General features: G+C 63.8%; 1 protein-coding gene across 8 annotated transcripts in view; it reads right to left on the bottom strand.

Moving 5' to 3' along the window:
- Window positions 1-2,829: 2,829 nt before the first annotated feature.
- Window positions 2,830-20,082, bottom strand: part of OTOF (otoferlin) — a 272,506-nt gene continuing 255,253 nt past the window's right edge. For 6 of the 8 annotated variants that reach the window (XM_074989049.1, XM_074989052.1, XM_074989053.1 and 3 more), the window contains 11 exons: window positions 19,344-19,481; window positions 17,455-17,582; window positions 16,234-16,404; window positions 13,456-13,616; window positions 12,926-13,068; window positions 10,675-10,763; window positions 9,595-9,693; window positions 7,962-8,203; window positions 7,301-7,479; window positions 4,897-4,997; window positions 3,929-4,622 (listed from right to left, as the gene is read on the bottom strand). In XM_074989049.1, coding sequence (XP_074845150.1) covers window positions 4,442-4,622; window positions 4,897-4,997; window positions 7,301-7,479; window positions 7,962-8,203; window positions 9,595-9,693; window positions 10,675-10,763; window positions 12,926-13,068; window positions 13,456-13,616; window positions 16,234-16,404; window positions 17,455-17,582; window positions 19,344-19,481 — 1,632 coding nt within the window. In that variant the 3' untranslated portion in view covers window positions 3,929-4,441. Of the gene's footprint in view, window positions 4,623-4,896; window positions 4,998-7,300; window positions 7,480-7,961; window positions 8,204-9,594; window positions 9,694-10,674; window positions 10,764-12,925; window positions 13,069-13,455; window positions 13,617-16,233; window positions 16,405-17,454; window positions 17,583-19,343; window positions 19,482-20,082 lie in introns of all 8 variants that reach the window. The other 2 variants (XM_074989051.1, XM_074989057.1) reach the window with 2 other exon arrangements.

Raw genomic sequence — 20,082 nt, 5'->3', positions numbered from 1 at the left:
CCCCCCCCGCCCATGTAGTGACAAGAGCACAGAATCATAGGACTGGAAGGGACCTCAGGAGGTCATCTAGTCCAGCTCCCTGCTGCAAGCAGGATCAACCCCCATGAAGTCATCCCAGCCAGGACCTCGTCCAGCCAGGACTTTAAAAACCTCAAGGGATGGAGAATCCACCACCTGTCTAGGCAACGCATTCCAGTGCTTCACCACCTGCCTGGTGAAGTTGTTTTTCCTAATATCCAACCTACACCTCCCACTCTGTAACTTCAGGCCATTGCTCCTTGTTCTTCCATCTGACACGACAGAACAGTTTCTCACCCTCCTCTTCAGAGCTCCCCTTTAGGAAGTTGAAGGCTGCTATTAAATCACCTCTCAGTCTTCTCTTCTGTAAACTAAACAAGCTCAACTCCTTCAGCCTCCCCTCATAGGTCTTGTGCTCCAGACCCTTAATCATTTTTGTTGCCCTCCGCTGAACCTGCTCCAGCAAATCCACATCCTTTTTATACTGGGGGGCCCAAAACTGGACATAATGTTCCAGATGTGGCCTCACCAGTGCGGAATAGAGGGGAACAACCACTTCTCTAGATCTGCTCGAAATGCCCCTTCTACTATACCCTAGCATGCCGTTAGCTTTCTTGGCTACAAGGGCACACTGTTGACTTCTATCCAGCCTTTCATCCACCGTAACCCCTTGGTCCCTTTCTATCATACTGCTACTGAGCCAGTCGGTCCCCAGCCTATAACAATGCTTGGGATTCTTCCGCCCCAGGTGGCGACTCTACACTTCTCCTTGTTGAACCGCATCAGATTTCTTTTGCCCCAGTCCTCCAGTTTATCCAGGTCACTCTGGATTCTGTGTATCCTCCAATGTATCTACCTCTCCCCCAGTTGTGTGTCAGCCACAAAGTCCTTCATCCAGGTCACTAATAAAGATGTTGAACACCGGCCCCAGAACCGAGCCCCTTGAAACCGACTGCCATCCAGCCATTGTGCCATTGCCCACTACACATTGGGCCCGACTGTCAAGCCAGCTTTCTATCCATCTTACAGTCCGAGGATCCAGTCCATAGTCCTTAACTTATGGGCAAGAATGTTATGGGAAACTGTATCAAAAGCTTTGCTGAAGTCAAGTTATATCACATCCACTGACTTCCCTGGCCACAGAGCCTGTTACCTCGTCATAGAAGCTAACTCTTGTGTGGCCTGGGGTGCCATGTGAGGCATGCGGCCGGGGTTGGGGGAAGAGCCACACAATTCATGTGCATATCAGGGCTGGGCCAGGTGTGTCCCTGCACACAGGGATTGGTGCTGTACCAACACCTCACACCACCCCCCCCCATGCAAATAATGTGCCAAGACTCCCAGCCCTGCAGGCAGGGCAGCACAGCCAGCTGCTGCGAGGGTGTGAGCAGTAACCGCAGGGAAACTCAGGCATGGTGCACATGTTTGATATGTGGGAGCTCACTCAGGGCCAGGCATTCCAGCACCCAGGCCGAGTCGAACAGAGCTCACCTGCGGCCGGCTGCTGACTGGGCAGCTTTGCTGTTAGGCTGGGGCTGCACCCACGTGCTGTGCTAGTAACAGGCCCTGCTCCACTCAGGCTGGTACAGCCCTGGCGGGGGCTGGGGGGCGCAGCAGGTGCTTAGGGTTGACAGCTACAGCTGTGCCTGCCGGGACCCTGGCTAAGCAGTACCGGTGTGAGGTATGAAGCTGTATAATGCTGTGGCCACCCCAGGGGTTCTCCCAGGGCAACAGCAGCACTCAAATCCCTCCCGCCACTGCCCCAGCCAGCATTTCTACGGGCACAGAGTGTGGCAGGGACACCGCAGAATCCATAACATGGCACGGCTGCATCATGACAGCGGGGCCCTGCCCTGGGCTGATGAGGGGTGGGCTCTGGCAGGTGCCTGCTCAGTTTTTTTCCGTATGTTGGTGGAATAAATTTTGTTATGTGCATCACATGCTGCGGGCTGTGGGCGCGCTGCTAATCAGCTGGGTGACACCTGAATCCCGCCTGGGTGGCCACCACTTGCACAGCTTACAGTGACCACTGACTTCTGGCACTGTAGGGACCCCAGCACCCTGGGCGGTGGGCACCAGGGCAGTGCAACCTGCCAGAGCCTGAGCACTGGCTACACTGGCGTTTGGACTGGCAGACAGTCACTGGGCTGTGGTGTTTGCCCCCCACCCCCCCCGCCCCACCCCTGCGCAGCGCAGCCCTGGCAGTGGCTGCCTTTCTCAGGTCACCCCATGGCGTAGTTGGCAGTGCCGAGACACAGCAGCGGCTGCTGCTGGGCCAGCACCCCCCCGACCCCCCCCACAGTCCAGCTGGGGCCCGGCCTGGCCCAGGGCTGCACACGGCCAGATGTGGGGCAGGACAGGGGCGTGTGCCATTCGCTACCCCCGCCCCCAGCCATGGAACTGTGTGGGGTGGGGGTCAGCTTCACAATTGTACAGTCCCCTCCCCCCGCCATTGAAACAGGTGCAGGGGGAGTGGGGGGGGGGAACCAAGGTGGAATCCCACCTCTCCTGCCCCCTGGGCTGTACTGCCCGCCCAGCAGTGGAGCTGTGGCTGCGTGTTGCTTGCGTGCCTGTGGTGCACACAACCATAAACTCACACATCCCACCCCCCAGCCTGCTGGCTTCTGGTCCCGTCCCCCCCACCAGCTGAGCCCACCCAGTGAGGGGCTAAACCAGCATGGAGGAGACGCCACAGCCCGGTCCATGGCACGCCCTGAACACCAGCCCCACACTGGGAGCTTCCGGTTGGTTTCTCTTTATTTATTGACAGCTAAAACAAAAAGAGACAAACAAAGGAAAGAGGCTCCTGGCTCCATGCGGGCATGTCCCTGCCCACCCCTCTGCCCAAGCCCTGGGGCCAGCCACTCCGCTGCACTCGGGCCAGGCCTCCGCCCCCGGCCAGTCAGCCCAGGGCGGGAGATCGGTGACCACCACATGCCTGCTTGCTGCCCAGGGCCTGGCCCATGCCCAGATGAGGTGCTGAGCCTGGGAGGGAGGGCAAGGCTGTGCCACATCAGCTTGCGCAGCTAAGGCCCAGCAGTGGCAGGGACTTCCCAGGGCCAATGGGCTAGAAATGAGCCCTGCCAGGTGCCCCCTGCCTGCCAGGCGCCGGCCTGAATGGCAGGGCTGAGGCAGGGTGGGCAGCTGCCTGTACGTCGGTGCTGGTGTCCCGCTGGGCTGGGGCGGTGCCAGCCCCACTCAGTGACAGCCCAGGGGGCACTGGCCTCGGCCTTCAGGCCTGCGGCTGGTTCGCTGCCCATTACTTTCACCCAGGGCTGGAGACTTGGGACTGTGTGCGGGGTGGTGAGACGCTGCCTGTCTGGAAAGCCCCCCTGCTGGTCACCTCGGTTTAAAGCCCCCCCCAGCCCGTTCCCGAGGGCCCTGCTTCGTGGGGCAGCTCTGGCCGTAGAGCAAACCAAAGCAGCTCCTTTCCTCCATGCCAGGCCAGCTAGGGGTGCCCTGCTGCCGGAAATGTGGGAGGGAGCAACTGGCCCCCTAGTGTGCAGAGAGCCACAGCCGGGCCTGGCTGCTGGCCTCTGCTGCTGGCGGCCAAACCCAGAGCCAGTGTGCCCAGCTCGGACACCGCTTAAGCTGAGCGGTTGGCGCTGCTCGCCCGTGCAGCGAGTGACGGGAGCCCGGTGACCCCCTCCCACCGCCTCCAGCCTCAGAAGAGAAATACACCAAAGGGAGCCCAAAAGCAAACACAAACAAGGGGCCAGCCGCCTCCACCGCCCAGTCTTGGCGCCGCCCCGGGAGGCCAGCAGGGGTGTGGCCCTGCCCGGGGCAGCCTCACGCCCCCAGCAGCTTCTTGACCATGTAGCCGGGCATGCTGTAGAGGAAGAGTCCCACCATGGCCAGCAGCAGCAGCGCCAGCACGATCTTCACGATGAGCCACTTGTAGCGGGTGCAGATCAGGTACTTGATGGACTTGAGCGGGTTGAGGAACCAGATGAAGGAGGTGTCGGGACGACTGGCCAGTGGGCGGCGGCAGGAGGACGGGGACGGGGCAGAGAGGAAGAGATGCGCGGCCTGGGTTAGCAGCAGTCAGGCCAGCAGCTCAGCACTCCGGGCCTTGTGCAGGGGAAGGGCCTTCTCCTACCCACCAAGGTCCCTTCTCTCTCGGCTGTGCCCCACAGCAGTTCTAACTTGGGGCCAATTTCCCCTCTGCCCTTCCAGGCCACAGTCCAGCTGCTCACCAGCCCCAGGGACCCAGCTGGTCTCCTGCTGGCCAGTCTCCACTGAGTACCTGCGCCCCTGGGGCTAGCCAGGGCTGAGGTGTTGCCCCCCTGCCAGCCCAGCAGTGCCCCCTTAGTCCTGGGTGACTCCCCCTGCTCCGCACATCCAACACCTGCACTGGCCCCCAGCCAGCAACCGAGCCCCAGGCATGGAGGGGGCAGTACCATGAACACTGGGGCCGGTGCTCTCAGGCCCCCAGGAGCTTCTTGACCAGGTAGCCGGGCATGGAGTAGAAGAAGAGGCCGACCAGGAGGAGCAGCAGGAGAAGGAGGAGGAGTTTCAGAAGGAGCCAGCGGTATGTGTGCCAGATGAAGTAGCGGATGGACTTCAGGGGGTTCAGGAACCAGATGAAGCTGGTGTCGGGGCGGCTGTGCGGGGCGGCGGGACGGGGAGGGGCGAAGAAAGGCAGGAGATAAAGGTTGACAGAGACAGACACAGAACTGGAAGTGCGGGGCGGGGGAAGGGTAAACCCGTACCATGGGGTGTCCCCACCAGTGCTCAGACCTCTAGTCTCAGCTTTTCCCCCACTGCCCGCCTCGGCCCCAGCCCACACCCTGCCAGAGCCCCCCTGGCTGGGGCAGCCCCGCAGGCTGGGGTGTGCTGTTTGCCAGCGCAGAGGGCCGGTCACCCCAGCTCCCTTACTTGGGTTTCTCCAGTGGGTCGGGCTCATTGCGGGCCAGCCCGGCAGGGGACTTCTCCGCCTCCTCTGCCGTCAGCAGGTGCAGCTCTGCCTCCACCTTGCCCTGGGGGGTGCACAGAATGGCTCTGAGACGGCTCCGTCTGAGCCCTCCCAGAGGAGCAGGATGGGGCAGGGGGTCGGCCCCAGGCCTATGGCTGGAAAGCAGCCGAATGCTCCCTGGGGTTTAAGAGGAACATGCAAACTAGTGTTGCAACCACCGTTCAAGGTAGGCACCAAACCTTGGGCCCAGTGAGGTGTCTAATGCGAGCTGGGGGTTCACCAAACCTGTTTATACGTCTGTGCCAGTTTTATATGTGCGGTTGAAGCACTGCATCTATGGTTCTGTTAGAAATTTTGGCTTCTGGGAGATCACAATGGAAGGCACGACAACCTATTGGGAAAGGTTCCCAGACAAGAGGTGTCGTACTTGATGGACTAAGGGCTGTATCGGATTCCAATCAACCTCTGAGGAATCTGGCTGTAAGGTGTAACCCAGCAGAGAGGCAACGGCACACTGCCTAAAGAGGACACTGACTGGTGACCTGCTCATGTGATAGGTGCCATCTCAGACTTGTTTGCACACAGACTTGTTTCTTACTAATCTATTAGAGTTCTTGGAAGGGGTTAACAAACATGCAGACGGGGGAATCCAGTGGACATAATATACTTAGATTTCCAGAAAGCCTTTGACAAGGTCCCTCACCAAAGGCTCTTATGTAAATTAGGCAGTCATGGGATAGGAGGAAAGATCCTTTCATGGATTGGGAACTGGTTAAAAGACAAGAAACAAAGGGTTGGAATAAATGGTAAATTTTCACAATGGAGGGGGGTAACTAGTGGTGTTCCCCAAGGGTCAGTCCTGGGACCAATCTTGTTCAACTTATTCATCAATGATCTAGAGAAAGGGGTAAGCAGTGAGGTGGCAAAGTTTGCAGATGACACCAAACTGTTCAGGACAGTCAAAACCAAAGTAGATTGTGAAGAACTTCAAAAAGATCTCAGCAAACTGAGTGATTGGGCAGCAAAATGGCAAATGAAATTTAATGTGAGTAAGTGTAAGGTAATGCAGATTGGGAAAAATAACCCCAATTATACATACAATGTGATGGGGGCAAATTTAGCTACAACAGATCAGGAAAGGGATCTTGGAATTATAGTGGATAGTTCTCTCAAAACATCCACGCAGTGTGCAGCGGCAGTCAGTAAAGCAAATAGGATGTTAGGAATTATTAAAAAAGGGAGGAGGCTGTGAAGGCCAGGACTCTAACAGAGTTTAAAAAAGAGCTTGATAAATTTTTGGAGGTTAGGTCCATAAATTGCTATTAGCCAAGGGTAAAGTATGGTGCCCCTAGCCTTTAGTCAAAGGCTGGAGACAGATGGCAGGAGATAAATGGCTTGATCATTGTCTTTGGTTCACCTCCTCTGGGGCACCTGGCACTGGCCACTGTCGGCAGACAGGATACGGGGCTGGATGGGCCTTTGGTCTGACCCAGTACGGCCGTTCTTATATTCTTATGTTAAGGCAATTCATGCCACATGGGCATGGGCGTAAGGGGACCCTGAGGTTCCTCCATCTTTGCCCTCAATCCAGCTCCTCACTTCAGGAGCATCTCTGCTGTACACCGAGCCCGGGAGGATTGCTGCCCCAGCCTAACAGAGGAGGTGCTCCAGAGAGTTCAAAGACAGCAGCCTCTGCTGCAGCCTGTGTCGAGGACTTTGTGACTGATCAATCATAGAACACCAGGACTGGAAGGGACCTCAAGAGGCCATTGAGTCCAGCCCCCTGCCCCAATGGCAGGACCAAGGACTATCTAAACCATCCCTGATAGACATCTATCTAACCTGTTCTTAAATATCTCCAGCGATGGAGATTCCACAACCTCCCCAGGGAATTTATTCCACTGTTTGATGTGTGTAATTTGGTTGCTTTAACAATTTTACTTTCACTCTCTTCTTTCTTTCTTCTATTAATAACCTTTTACCTTCTCAGGGGCTGGCACAGTTTGCTCTTTTGGGTAAGATCTGAGGTATATTATGACCTGGAAATGTGACTGGTCCTTTGGGACTGGAAGAACCTGTTTGGATTTGGTGAGGTTGGTCTTCATAACCTCTCGTCTGTGTGAGGAAGGGATGGGTTGCGGCACAAGAGAAGCTGGAGTGTCTGAGGGAATTGCTGGTGTGACTTCTTGCCGGCCAGTGTGGCAAGAGAAGTGCTCTGTGATGGGTTTGGTGCCTTATAGTGGAGAACCCCCAGATGTGGGCTGTAAGTTGCCCTGGTCTAAGCAATTTGCCCTGATTTGGCCCTCTCAGCAGTGCCTGGAAAACCTCCAATATTACAACCTGCCCCGCCCGCTCTGGCAGCCTCACCGTAAGCTCCAGCTCGTCATTCTCATTCCTGGCCACAAAGGGCCACCAGCCCTTCACCCTCTTCTGCTTGAAGATGGAGACTAGGGGCAGGTCGCCCTCGTTTGTCACCATTTCCATGCTGCACTGCTTGGCTGTCTTGGCGCCGCGTGGGAAGCGGTTCAGGTCCAGCTCGATGGCCCCTGAGGGAGAAGCAACCACAGCCCTCCCAGCCTGCTGGCACTGATGGGGGGTGCCCTGGCCAGGGGCAGCTTTTGGGCCCACCCCCTGAGCTTTGGGGAAGGTGTCAGAGGATGGGCACCCAGTTGGCTCCTTGCACCAAACATGGCAATGCCTCGTCCCCGGCTTTCCCTCTGCTCTTGGCTCTGGATCTCTCTACCCAAGAGAGACCGGCAGCTCCTTGGATGGCTTGTTCATCCCTGTCCCCACCCCAAAGGGTTCATCTCTCTCTGCCCCGTCCAGCCCACTCTCATGGCCCTCGACATTGTCCACATGCAGCTGCTCCCCAGATGTCGGTCCTGCCAGGAGGGCAGGGATGGGACTTGATGACCTCTTGAGATCTCTTCCTGCTCCTAGTGGTCTATGGGTCTCTGTTGCTTTCCCTGCCACCCAGCAGCCTGGTGCCTCGCCCCCAACGCAAGGCCGGGCCAGCACACCTACGCACCGAGGAAGTCGTCGGCGGAGAAGTGGTCAGCATCCCAGACCTGCAGGGTGAGGCGAGCCGGGATCTTGTACTCTGTTTCATCCCAGGAGAACATGGACTCCTTCTTGGACATGACGATTTTCTCCTCGGCCATCAGGTAGTCGAAGGGGAAGATGTAGCGCCAGTTGAAGTTGCCCTCGCCGGTGAGCGAGTGGTAATGCACATCCGTGTCTTGCTTGTCCTCCTGCTGCCCCTTCAGCCACCTGCAAGGACCAGACAGCTGGGCAGGGGGTGGGGCTGGTCAGTGGGGGCATGGGGCAGCCAGACTCCCCATGTGCCACGGAGGTGCAGAGACAGAACCTTGGCTCGGCACGTGGCCCAGAGACACACCAATGAGCACATGCAAGGACAGGGCGCAACAGGCCACAACCACAGCAGAGGCAGAGGGACGCACTCAAAGTAGCAGCGGGAGAAACGTGCAGCACCAAGAGCCCCAGTCAGCCCCCAAGGGGTGGGCACAAGGACCATGTGGGTGCAGAGCAGACACGGAAATGGGGCACGTGGACAGACCATGCAGAGCAGACACGACAAAGGGGGACACGTGGACAGACCACGCAGAGCAGACATGGAAAGGGGGCACGTGGACAGACCACGCAGAGCAGACACGGCAAAGGGGGACACGTGGACAGACCACGCAGAGCAGACATGGAAAGGGGGCACGTGGACAGACCACGCAGAGCAGACACGGCAAAGGGGGACACGTGGACAGACCACGCAGAGCAGACACGGCAAAGGGGGCACGTGGACAGACCACGCAGAGCAGACACGGCAAAGGGGGACACGTGGACAGACCACGCAGAGCAGACATGGAAAGGGGGCACGTGGACAGACCACGCAGAGCAGACACGGCAAAGGGGGGACACGTGGACAGACCACGCAGAGCAGACATGGAAAGGGGGCACGTGGACAGACCACGCAGAGCAGACACGGCAAAGGGGGGACACGTGGACAGACCACGCCGGGCGCAGAGCAGACACGGCAAAGGCGGACACGTGGACAGACCACGCAGAGCGTACACGGCAAAGGGGGGCACGTGGACAGAACATGCCGGGCACAGAGCAGACACGGCAAAGGGGGGCACGTGGACAGAACATGCCGGGCACAGAGCAGACACGGCAAAGGGGGGCACGTGGACAGAACATGCCGGGCACAGAGCAGACACAGCAAAGGGGGCACGTGGACAGACCACGCAGAGCAGACACGGAAAGGGGACACGTGGACTGACCACGCCGGGCACAGAGCAGACACGGCAAAGGGGGCACGTGGACAGACCACGCAGAGCAGACACGGAAAGGGGACACGTGGACAGACCACGCCGGGCACAGAGCAGACACGGCAAAGGGGGCACGTGGACAGACCACGCAGAGCAGACACGGAAAGGGGACATGTGGACAGACCATGCAGAGCAGACACGGCAAAGGGGGGCGCACACTGAGGCAAACCCAAGAAGCAGATTGTCCGTTATTCCCCGCCCGCAGACCGCCCCCCCCCAGCGCCCAGCCCCCAGACCAAGCCCCAACGGACCCTTGAGGGAGGCGGTGGTGCCGCAAGCAGCTCACACGCAGGGGAGGCCGGCTCACCACTCTGTACCTACCCCCTGACAAATATGTCACTGGATTTCTCCCCCGTGAAAAAATCATCGTCCTCCAGGATGACCTCATCGGTGTTCCAGATGATCACTCTCAGCTCGTATCTGGCGGGGACAAGCAGGTCAGGTGAGGCCAGGCCAGGGCAGGGTGCGGCTCTGACCCGGAGGGGTTGGATCCTGGGCTGAGGCCTCGCCCTGGGGAGCCCCTCTGCAGGCCTGGGGAGGGCTCAGCTGTGAGTTTTGGGGCAGCCCAGCCCTGGGCCTTGCAGCTGGTCTGGACCAGAAGAAACCATTGGAATCAGCTGATCTGACATCCTGCTGAATGCCAGCCTGGGGCCCTGGGCGTGGTCGGCTGTATGCTGGCTCCGGGCTGGCACCTGGGCTGCAAAAGCCCCCTCCCTAACTCAGCTGCTGTCCCTGGACAGCACCACTCCCAGCTGCCCAGACATTCCAGCAGAGCCCAGCGACCGACCCCACCTTTTCCACCTGGGGCCAGGCAGCCAGCAGAATGGGCGCCCCTGCCCCTAGTTCTGGCTGTGGTGTCCATCCCCAGGGATCCCCCACCTGCAGGCTCCATAGGGCAGGGGCCCACCTGAGGCCACCAGCCTGTAATCAGTGCTGGTCATGGGCCAGGGCTCCCGCCCATGGGACCATCACTCCCGCAATGGTTCCCTGCTGACCAGCTAATGATATGCTCCATGCTGAGGGCTGCAAGGACCCCAGGCTGCAGCCTGGTTGCTGAAGAACAGGGAGGGCTTGTGGGGTTGTTAAAATGCTGGCCTGGCTCCAGGCACAGGCTCTGGCTGTAATCCAGGCCAGACATGCAGGGGTGGACAGCCACAGGGGTGGGGGTGGGGTTGCTCCTGGCTCGGTGTGGTGGGGACTTGCCGTTGGCCCCAGTGACTGCTACTTGCGGAGCCCAGCAAACACCCGGCAGGCAGGAGTTAGGTAGCTCCATCTAGGCTCAGGCCTGGAGTGTGGTGGGGGGCTGGTCAGGAGCCCCAAACAGGCCCCACGGCTCCCCCATCGCAGCAGCAGGAGGGTGACTGATGTGGGGGCTGGTCTCAGGCTAACGAGAGTCACTACCTCTTTGGCTTCCTGGGAGAGATGTCGATGGCGGGACCTGGTGCTGGCATGTCCATGGGAAACATGTCCACCCACATCTCCAGCCGGCCCTGAAGTGTCAGAGAGACCCAGTTAGCTCCCCCACTGCCTCCCTTTCCTCGATGCCTTCCCCTCCTGCACGGCAGCCCCGGCCTAGCAGTGACCGTCACACGACAGCCCCACCCTGGCGGTGACAGTCACACGGCAGCCCCGGCCTAGCAGTGACAGTCGCATGGCAGCCCCGGCCTAGCGGTGACAGTCACACGGCAGCCCCGGCCTAGCAGTGACAGTCGCACGGCAGCCCCGGCCTAGCAGTGACCGTCACACGACAGCCCCACCCTGGCGGTGACAGTCACACGGCAGCCCCGGCCTAGCAGTGACAGTCGCACGGCAGCCCCGGCCTAGCAGTGACAGTGGCACGGCAGCCCCGGCCTGGCGGTGACAGTCACACGGCAGCCCCAGCCTGGCGGTGACAGTCACACGGCAGCCCCGGCCTGACGGTGACAGTCGCACGGCAGCCCCGGCCTAGCAGTGACAGTCGCACGACAGCCCCACCCTGGCGGTGACAGTGGCACGGCAGCCCCAGCCTGGCGGTGACAGTCACACGGCAGCCCCGGCCTGACGGTGAGAGTCACACGGCAGCCCCGGCCTGACGGTGACAGTCGCACGGCAGCCCCGGCCTAGCAGTGACAGTCACACGACAGCCCCACCCTGGCGGTGACAGTCGCACGGCAGCCCCGGCCTGATGGTGACAGTCGCACGGCAGCCCCGCCCTGTCGGTGACAGTCGCACGGCAGCCCCGGCCTGATGGTGACAGTCGCACGGCAGCCCCGCCCTAGCAGTGACAGTCACATGGCAGCCCCAGCCTGGCGGTAACAATCACATGGCAGCCCCGCCCTAGTAGTGACAGTCACACGGCAGCCCTGGCCTGACGGTGACAGTCACACAACAGCCCTAGTCTGACGGTGACAGTCACATGGTAGCCCCGCCCTGGCGGTGACAGTCGCACGGCAGCCCTGCCCTAGCAGTGACAGTCACATGGCAGCCCCAGCCTGGCGGTAACAGTCACACGGCAGCCCCGCCCTGGTAGTGACAGTCACACGGCAGCCCTGGCCTGACGGTGACAGTCACATGGTAGCCCCGCCCTGGCGGTGACAGTCGCACGGCAGCCCCGGCCTGGCGGTGACAGTCGCATGGCAGCCCTGGCCTGGCGGTAACAGTCGCACGGCAGCCCTGCCCTAGCAGTGACAGTCACATGGCAGCCCCAGCCTGGCGGTAACAGTCACACGGCAGCCCCGCCCTAGTAGTGACAGTCACGGCAGCCCTGGCCTGACGGTGACAGTCACACAACAGCCCCGGTCTGACGGTGACAGTCACATGGTAGCCCCGCCCTGGCGGTGACAGTCGCACGGCAGCCCCGCCCTGGCGGTGACAGTCGCACGGCAGCCCCAGCCTGGCGGTAACAGTCACACGGCAGCCCCGCCCTAGTAGTGACAGTCACACGGCAGCCCTGGCCTGCCGGTGACAGTCACACAACAGCCCCGGTCTGACGGTGACAGTCGCCCGGCAGCCCCGCCCTGGCGGTGACAGTCACATGGCAGCCCCGGCCTGGCGCTGACAGTCACATGGCAGCCCTGGCCTGGCAGTAACAGTCGCACGGCAGCCCTGCCCTAGCAGTGACAGTCGCACAGCAGCCCTGGCCTAGCAGTGTCATGCGACAGCAGACACCGTACACCAAGTTTGCACCCCCCCAGCTCCCTGCACCCCACAGGCTGTCTCCTGCCCAGGGGCACAGTGGAACGAGACGAGGTACTGAGTGGACCCGTGGTAGGTGGGCGGGGGGGGGAGGCCGAGGGCTAGGGGTGCAGGGGGAGAGGGCGAGGACACAGGACCAAGAGCTGCATGAGGCTGGGGACGGCAGCCACCGGCCTACACTGGGGAGCTGGGGGATGGGGCGAGGAGGTATGGGGAAGTGGGGGGATAAGGAGCCAGTGCCAGCTGCTCTGATGGCCCCCAGGGGCGACCGCTTGTGGGCGCAGGGGAAGGGGCTGCCTCTGGAGCGCTCTCCAGCTGGGGACACAGGATGTGGCTGGGCTGCTCGGCCGGGGCGCTGCCTGGCAGGCGGGACCCCACGTGGCTGAGCAGGGCAGGCGTTCCCCGGGGGTCGGCCGGGGCGCTGTGCTGTGCTCTCCCCTCCCCAGCCGGCACAGCGAGGGCCTGGGCTGGGCGGCACCTGCTCAATGCCGGGCTTGTCGGGGTTCAGCAGCGGCCGCGTCTCCACGTGTTCGGGGACGAGCCGGCAGCCCACGCGGGGGATCTCCTCCCAGTGGCGCAGCGCCGCCAGGGCCAGGTGCTCCTCCGTCTGCTTCTTCTGACCTGCGGGTGCGGAGCCGGCGCTGAGCCGCCCGCCCAGGCGGGAGGATGCCCAGCCCCGAGGGGCAGGGCACAGGGCAGGGCCTGGCTCCCCTCTTGGGTGCGACCCCAGCCCTGCAAGCTGGGGGGAGCCCTGGGGGGCTGAGCTCAGGCCACGCCTCCTGCCTGCCTCTCAAACCCTGTGGCCCAGGGCCCCCCACATCCTCCGTTGCCCCCTCGCAGCCCGGCCCGCTCCGAGAGGCGCCTGGCGGGTCTCGGGCTGGAGCCGCCGCTCAGAGCAGGTGTCAGAGAACCCCCCGGTGCTGCCCCTCGCTGCCGGTCAGCCCCTGCGGCTGCCACCCAGGGAGAGCCGGGGAGCAGGGCCCAGCCAGGGGAGCGCCGCCCCCTTACCGTTCTCGTCCTCCAGCTCTGTGGGGCCAGTGAAGACCCGGTTGGCGACTTTCACCCGCCCGCTGGGGCCGTAGTGGGGCCCGTCCGCCTTGCCCTCCTTGCACAGCCTGGAGAGGATCTGCGTGGGCTTGGCCGGGTCCCGCCACGCGTTGTAGCCGTGTCTGGGGACGCAGGGCCGGGGTGAGGGGGAGCCGCTGCCCCGGGGGGAGTCCAGCCCACGCCGCCAGGGCTGGCGGGAAGGTGCAGTTGCCCTGGCTGGGGCCAGGAGTCAGCCAGGAGGGGGAAATGCAGGACAATGGCCTCCCCCGCCCAAGCCCTGCGCGCCCCACGCAGCTCTGCCAGGGCACCCCACCCCAACCCGCAGCTCCCCAGCCCTGGGCTCCCCACGCAGCTCTGCCAGTGCCCCCCACCCCAACCCGCAGCCCCCCAGCCCTGGGCTCCCCACGCAGCTCTGCCAGGGCCCCCCACCCCAACCCGTAGCCCCCCAGCCCTGGGCTCCCCACACAGCCCTGCCAGTGCCCCCCACCCCAACCCGCAGCCCCCCAGCCCTGGGCTCCCCACACAGCCCTGCCAGTGCCCCCCACCCCAACCCGCAGCCCCCCAGCCCTGGGCTCCCCACGCAGCTCTGCCAGTGCCCCCCACCCCAACCCGCAGCCCCCCAGCCCTGGGCTCCCCACGCAGCTCTGCCAGGGCACCCCACCCCAACCCGTAGCCCCCCAGCCCTGGGCTCCCCACGCAGCCCTGCCAGTGCCCCCCACCCCAACCCGCAGCCCCCCAGCCCTGGGCTCCCCACACAGCCCTGCCAGTGCCCCCCACCCCAACCCGCAGCCCCCCAGCCCTGGGCTCCCCACACAGCCCTGCCAGTGTCCCCCATCCCCAACCCGCAGCCCCCCAGCCCTGGGCTCCCCACACAGCCCTGCCAGTGCCCCCCACCCCAACCCGCAGCCCCCCAGCCCTGGGCTCCCCACACAGCCCTGCCAGTGCCCCCCACCCCAACCCGCAGCTCCCCAGCCCTGGGCTCCCCACGCAGCTCTGCCAGTGCCCCCCACCCCAACCCGCAGCCCCCCAGCCCTGGGCTCCCCACGCAGCTCTGCCAGGGCCCCCCACCCCAACCCGCAGCCCCCCAGCCCTGGGCTCCCCACGCAGCTCTGCCAGGGCACCCCACCCCAACCCGTAGCCCCCCAGCCCTGGGCTCCCCACACAGCCCTGCCAGTGCCCCCCACCCCAACCCGCAGCCCCCCAGCCCTGGGCTCCCCACACAGCCCTGCCAGTGCCCCCCACCCCAACCCGCAGCCCCCCAGCCCTGGGCTCCCCACGCAGCTCTGCCAGTGCCCCCCACCCCAACCCGCAGCCCCCCAGCCCTGGGCTCCCCACGCAGCTCTGCCAGTGCCCCCCACCCCAACCCGTAGCCCCCCAGCCCTGGGCTCCCCACACAGCCCTGCCAGTGCCCCCCACCCCAACCCGCAGCCCCCCAGCCCTGGGCTCCCCACGCAGCTCTGCCAGTGCCCCCCACCCCAACCCGCAGCCCCCCAGCCCTGGGCTCCCCACACAGGTCTGCCAGTGCCCCCGCCGACCCGCAGCCCCCCAGCCCTGGGCTCCCCACACAGCCCTGCGAGTGCCCCCCGACCCGACCCGCAGCTCCCCAGCCCTGGGCTCCCCACGCAGCCCTGCCGGTGCCCCTCACCCCCGACCCGCAGCCCCCCAGCCCTGGGCTCCCCACACAGCCCTGCCAGTGTCCCCCATCCCCGACCCGCAGCTCCCCAGCCCTGGGCTCCCCACACAGCCCTGCCGGTGCCCCCCCCGACCCGCAGCCCCCCAGCCCTGGGCTCCCCACACAGCCCTGCCAGTGTCCCCCATCCCCAACCCGCAGCCCCCCAGCCCTGGGCTCCCCACGCAGCCCTGCCGGTGCCCCCCCCGACCCGCAGCCCCCCAGCCCTGGGCTCCCCACACAGCCCTGCCAGTGTCCCCCATCCCCGACCCGCAGCTCCCCAGCCCTGGGCTCCCCACACAGCCCTGCCGGTGCCCCCCCCAACCCGCAGCCCCCCAGGCCTGGGCTCCCCACACAGCTCTGCTGGTGCCCCCCACCCCCCCCAGCTCTGGGCTCCCCACACAGCTCTGCTGGTGCCCCCCACCCCCCCCAGCCCTGGGCTCCCCACGCAGCTCTGCTGGTGCCCCCCACCCCCCCCAGCCCTGGGCTCCCCACGCAGCTCTGCTGGTGCCCCCCACCCCCCCCAGCCCTGGGCTCCCCACACAGCTCTGCTGGTGCCCCCCACCCCCATCCGCAGCCCCCCAGCCCTGGGCTCCCCACACAGCCCTGCCGGTGCCCCTCACCCCCATCCGCAGCCCCCCAGCCCTGGGCTCCCCACACAGCTCTGCTGGTGCCCCCCACCCCCCCCAGCCCTGGGCTCCCCACACAGCTCTGCTGGTGCCCCCCACCCCCATCCGCAGCCCCCCAGCCCTGGGCTCCCCACACAGCCCTGCCGGTGCCCCTCACCCCCATCCGCAGCCCCCCAGCCCTGGGCTCCCCACACAGCTCTGCTGGTGCCCCCCACCCCCCCCAGCCCTGGGCTCCCCACACCCCTCCGCTGAGGCCCCTCAGTCCTGGCCTGCCCGAGCCCCTGTGAGCTCCTACACACGCTCTGCTGATCCGAGTCCCGGCCGGCAGCCCTGCTCGCCCCCACGGGGTCCCACAGGCCGGGCGGGGGGGCTGGTGGTCAGAGGCTGGCTCCCTCCCTCCAGCCTGGCAGGGCAGGGCCAGGGGCGGCCGCGTTCCCGTACACGGAGTAGGTCTGGGAGATGCCGCAGGTGGCCCGGTGTTTGCTGTAGTAGCGGTTCTCCAGGTCTATCTTGGTCTCCCCGATCAGGTCGTCAGAGCCCACCAGGTCCCAGTCGAACACGGCCACCGTCAGCATGGACTCCATGGGGAAGGTGGCCTCGATGTCGAAGGACCTGGGGGTGGGGCAGAGGATGAAAGAGCCGCTGGCCCGGCAGCCCTGGCCCCACACACCGCAGCGCTGGGCTCAGCCCCTGGGCAGCCCTGGGACCTCTGTGCCCATCGCTCCCCCCAGGGCTGTCGAAGCCACGGCCGGGCCAGCCCCTCATGGGTCCTGGTCCTGGCTCCCTGCTGTGCTGCTAGGCTCCGCCCCCTCTCCATGCCAAGGCTCCGCCCCCGCTCCACTCCAGGCTCCGCCCCCCCAACATCCCCGCGTGGGTCTGTCCCCCCACTGTCCCCACAGGGCTTCACCCCCCGCACTCCACCCCGAGGCCCTGCCCCCACTGCCCCACACTTCACCGCGAGGCCTTGCGCCACATGGTCTCTCTCCCCCCGGCCCAGCAGCTGCTCACACGAGGTGGGGCCGGCAGAAATGAGCAACGGTGGGGGAAGTGATGGCAAGGACCAAGTAGGGGGTAGCCAGGGGGGAGAGAGGAGGGAGTCGGGGTGAGGCCGGGGGGGAGAGAGAGCAGGGAGCCGGGGGTGAGGCCGGGGGGAGGCAGAGAGCAGAGAGCCAGGGGGGGAGGCTGGGGGGGCAGAGAGGAGGGAGCCGGGGGGGAGGCTGGGGGGGGCAGAGAGGAGGGAGCTGGTGGGGGAGGCTGGGGGCAGAGAGGAGGGAGCTGGGGGGAGAAGCTGGGGGGCAGAGAGGAGGGAGTCGGGGTGAGGCCGGGGGGGTGCAGAGAGGAGGGAGCTGGAGGGGGAGGCTGGGGGGGCAGAGAGGAGGGAGCTGGTGGGGGAGGCTGTGGGGGCAGAGAGGAGGGAGCTGGTGGGGGAGGCTGCGGGGGCAGAGGATGGAGCCCGGGCAGGGGGAGGAGATGGACAGGCTGAGTTGGCTCCAGCCCAGTCCAGGCCCTGGCTCCCCCCTGTGTGCAGGGCCTGGCCCCAGGCACCATTGGAAACCCGGCCCCGGTTGCAGTGGGGCACCGCTCCCGCCCCTCCAGGGCTGGGCTCTGTGGCCTGTGACGGCCCCCCGGGATCTCAGCGGGGCGCCTGCGGCAGGGCCTCACTTCCCGAAGATGGGGTTCAGCTGCTTGGAGATGTAGTTCTCCTTGTCTTTGATGTCCGTCTTGCCCAGCTTGATGGAGACGTAGGGATCGGCCTTCCCGTTGATGTCGGCCGGGTGCAGGTCGGTGGCCTGTGAGGAGGACAGAGGCCGTTGCCCCGCGGGGTTCCCGAGTCACGTGCCAGCCTGGCGCTCGCTCTCTGCTGCCAGGGCCACGTCCCTGGCTGGGCAGCCCCCCCATTTCCTCCCGGGAAAACGACAAAGCGCCGCGCGACGCCTCCGCCCCTCGGAAGAGCGCAGCCGGCTCGGCCCCAGCCCAGCGAGCCCAACACCTCCAGCTGGCCGTACGCCCAGGGCAGGGCTTGCACCCCCAAGCTCCCTGGCCACGGCGGACCCATCCTCCAGGCATGGGCGACGTGTGGGGGTGCACAGGGGGGCCACATGCACCCCCCCATCGCCCCCCACTCACACGCGTGCCCCCTGCAATGAGTATGGGGGGGAGTCCTCCCCCACCTCTGCAGTGGCACATCCCGAGCTTGCTACTCCTGGGCCGTGCCATTTGGGGGGGGGGCTCCCCTCACGCCCGCCGGATGGGGAGGGGGTGGGGCCTAGGCAGAGAAGGGGCACTTGGCTGGTTCCCCCCACAGAACCCCCACCCTGGTCGCTTCTGCTTGCAGGAGATGCTTTCGTCCTTAGAGCACCGGCTTCCTGCAGCCCAGCTTCTCCCCAGCTCTGCTCTGCAGAACAGGGAGTCCCGGCAACGACTCGCCGGCGTGCGGGAAAAGAGCTCAGGTCTGTATTTTCCCTCACTGAAAGCGGATACAATGATGCTTCCTCACTGCTGCGGTACCTGGCTAAGGACTTCCCCTGGCTTTGGCTGCGTATGTCCCTGTTTGGGTTTGCTTCTGTCTGAAGAACATTTTCCTGGGCTCCGCACAAAGACCGGCAAGGTCTGGTGCTCTGCGTTCTCCACTCGCATGGGAAACCCGGGACGCAGGGCTTGTTGTGTCTCTACCAGCTTTTGGGACCCAGCGGTTCTCCTGGCCTTCTCGCCCTCCCTTGGCCAGGAGCTCCACAGCGTGGCTGGGCCGTAGGTGAGGAAGAGCTTTCCCTGGGGTGTGCTTTACAGCTGCTGCCTGTTCATTTCATAGGGCCACCCCTTGGTTCCCCTTCTGTAGTATCCAGAGGCACCGAGCCCTCATCTGGGGTGGGTGAAGTCTCTGCTCTACTGTCTCAGCTGAGAGCCAGCTGGCCTTTAGCTCACCTGATAGAGTACAGGGCTTTAGACCCTCTACTTGCAGGTTCTATCCCCGGTGCCAGTAACCCAGGTCTGTTGGTGTCACAACTGGTGCCTTGGCTGGGAAGAACTGCTGGAAGGTCTCAGAAGCTCAGGGTGTTTCCTCAGACCAGGGAAGCATGTAATACCCAAAGGCACTGAGACCACATCAGGGGTGAGTGAAGTCTCTGCTCTACAGCCTCAGCTGAGAGCCAGCCGGCCTTTAGCTCATGGGGTAGAGCACTGGGGTTCAAACCCCATCATCACAGGTTCTACCCCTGGGGCCAGCAACCTGGGTCTGTGGGTGTTACACTTCCCTTCGCCTCCTCCTGGCTCAGATGCAGGCATTTTTCATCCCAGAGCGCCTCCGCTTGCCCCCTGCGCACATCCCCGCACCTGATCTCCCTCACGGGCCTGGAGCCTGCCATGTTCAAGAGCTTTTCATCCACACTGGGCACGACTTGGAAACAGCAAATACCATTGGAATCCACAGGACACAAACTCGCCGGACACAGACCCCTCCTGCTCACTGGAGCCTTGTTGATTTCAGCTCACCCTCCGTGCTCCGGCCACGGAACAGGGCCACAGAGCACACGCTGCCTGGCCGGTACACTCACCCTCACGACATACACGCGGACCAGCACGTTGATGGGGTCGTTGCTGGGGATCCCCTGGAACATGCCGAAGTTGGGGTCGTAGCTGGCCTCCTTGGTGAGGTCCTCAGGTAGCGGCACTTTGTAAACGCACATGGAACCCTGGGGAGAGGAACAACCATCCCGATTGGGAGCCCACCCTACGCTCGGCCTGTGGACCGAGCAGCCCTACTGGCCACTCCCCAAGGTCCATTACCCTGGGGTGAACCCAGAGCCACCATCGGCTCCAGACATCACACGTCTTAGCTAAGCTGCGGCGGGTGCCGAAAACAGCATTAAGGATGAAGCAGTATTTTGGTGAGTCTCGTGAAAACAATCTGCCACCTGATTGGCCAGGGCTGAGGACCATGGGAGTGGCCGGTAGGCCCAAGCACTGAACAACTAGCCAATAGGCTGCCTCAAGCTGGTGTGACACTTTTCCGACCTTGCAACAAGTCGTCCTATTTTAAGGAATCTGAATGAGGAGACCCAAAGCCAAGTGAACGAAGGCTACAGAGCGGCTGGGCCCTCCGTCTATAGACACAGCTGTTCGTACTCTGGGGGTGAGGCTGTGTAGGGCAGGGTGTGGTTTCTTCACATCCCTGACCAATGTAGCTCTATTGACCTTTTACAAGTAGACCAAGCCTCAGCGTCTGCAGGTAGGGAATTTGGAACTGCTTAGAGCCAGCTCCAGAAAACCTAAGGAGAAGAGAACATCTGCTCA

This window comes from Carettochelys insculpta, chromosome 3, assembly GCF_033958435.1.
Source record: "Carettochelys insculpta isolate YL-2023 chromosome 3, ASM3395843v1, whole genome shotgun sequence".
Taxonomy (NCBI): Eukaryota; Metazoa; Chordata; order Testudines; family Carettochelyidae; genus Carettochelys; species Carettochelys insculpta.
This window is presented reverse-complemented; position numbering and strand designations above follow the sequence as displayed.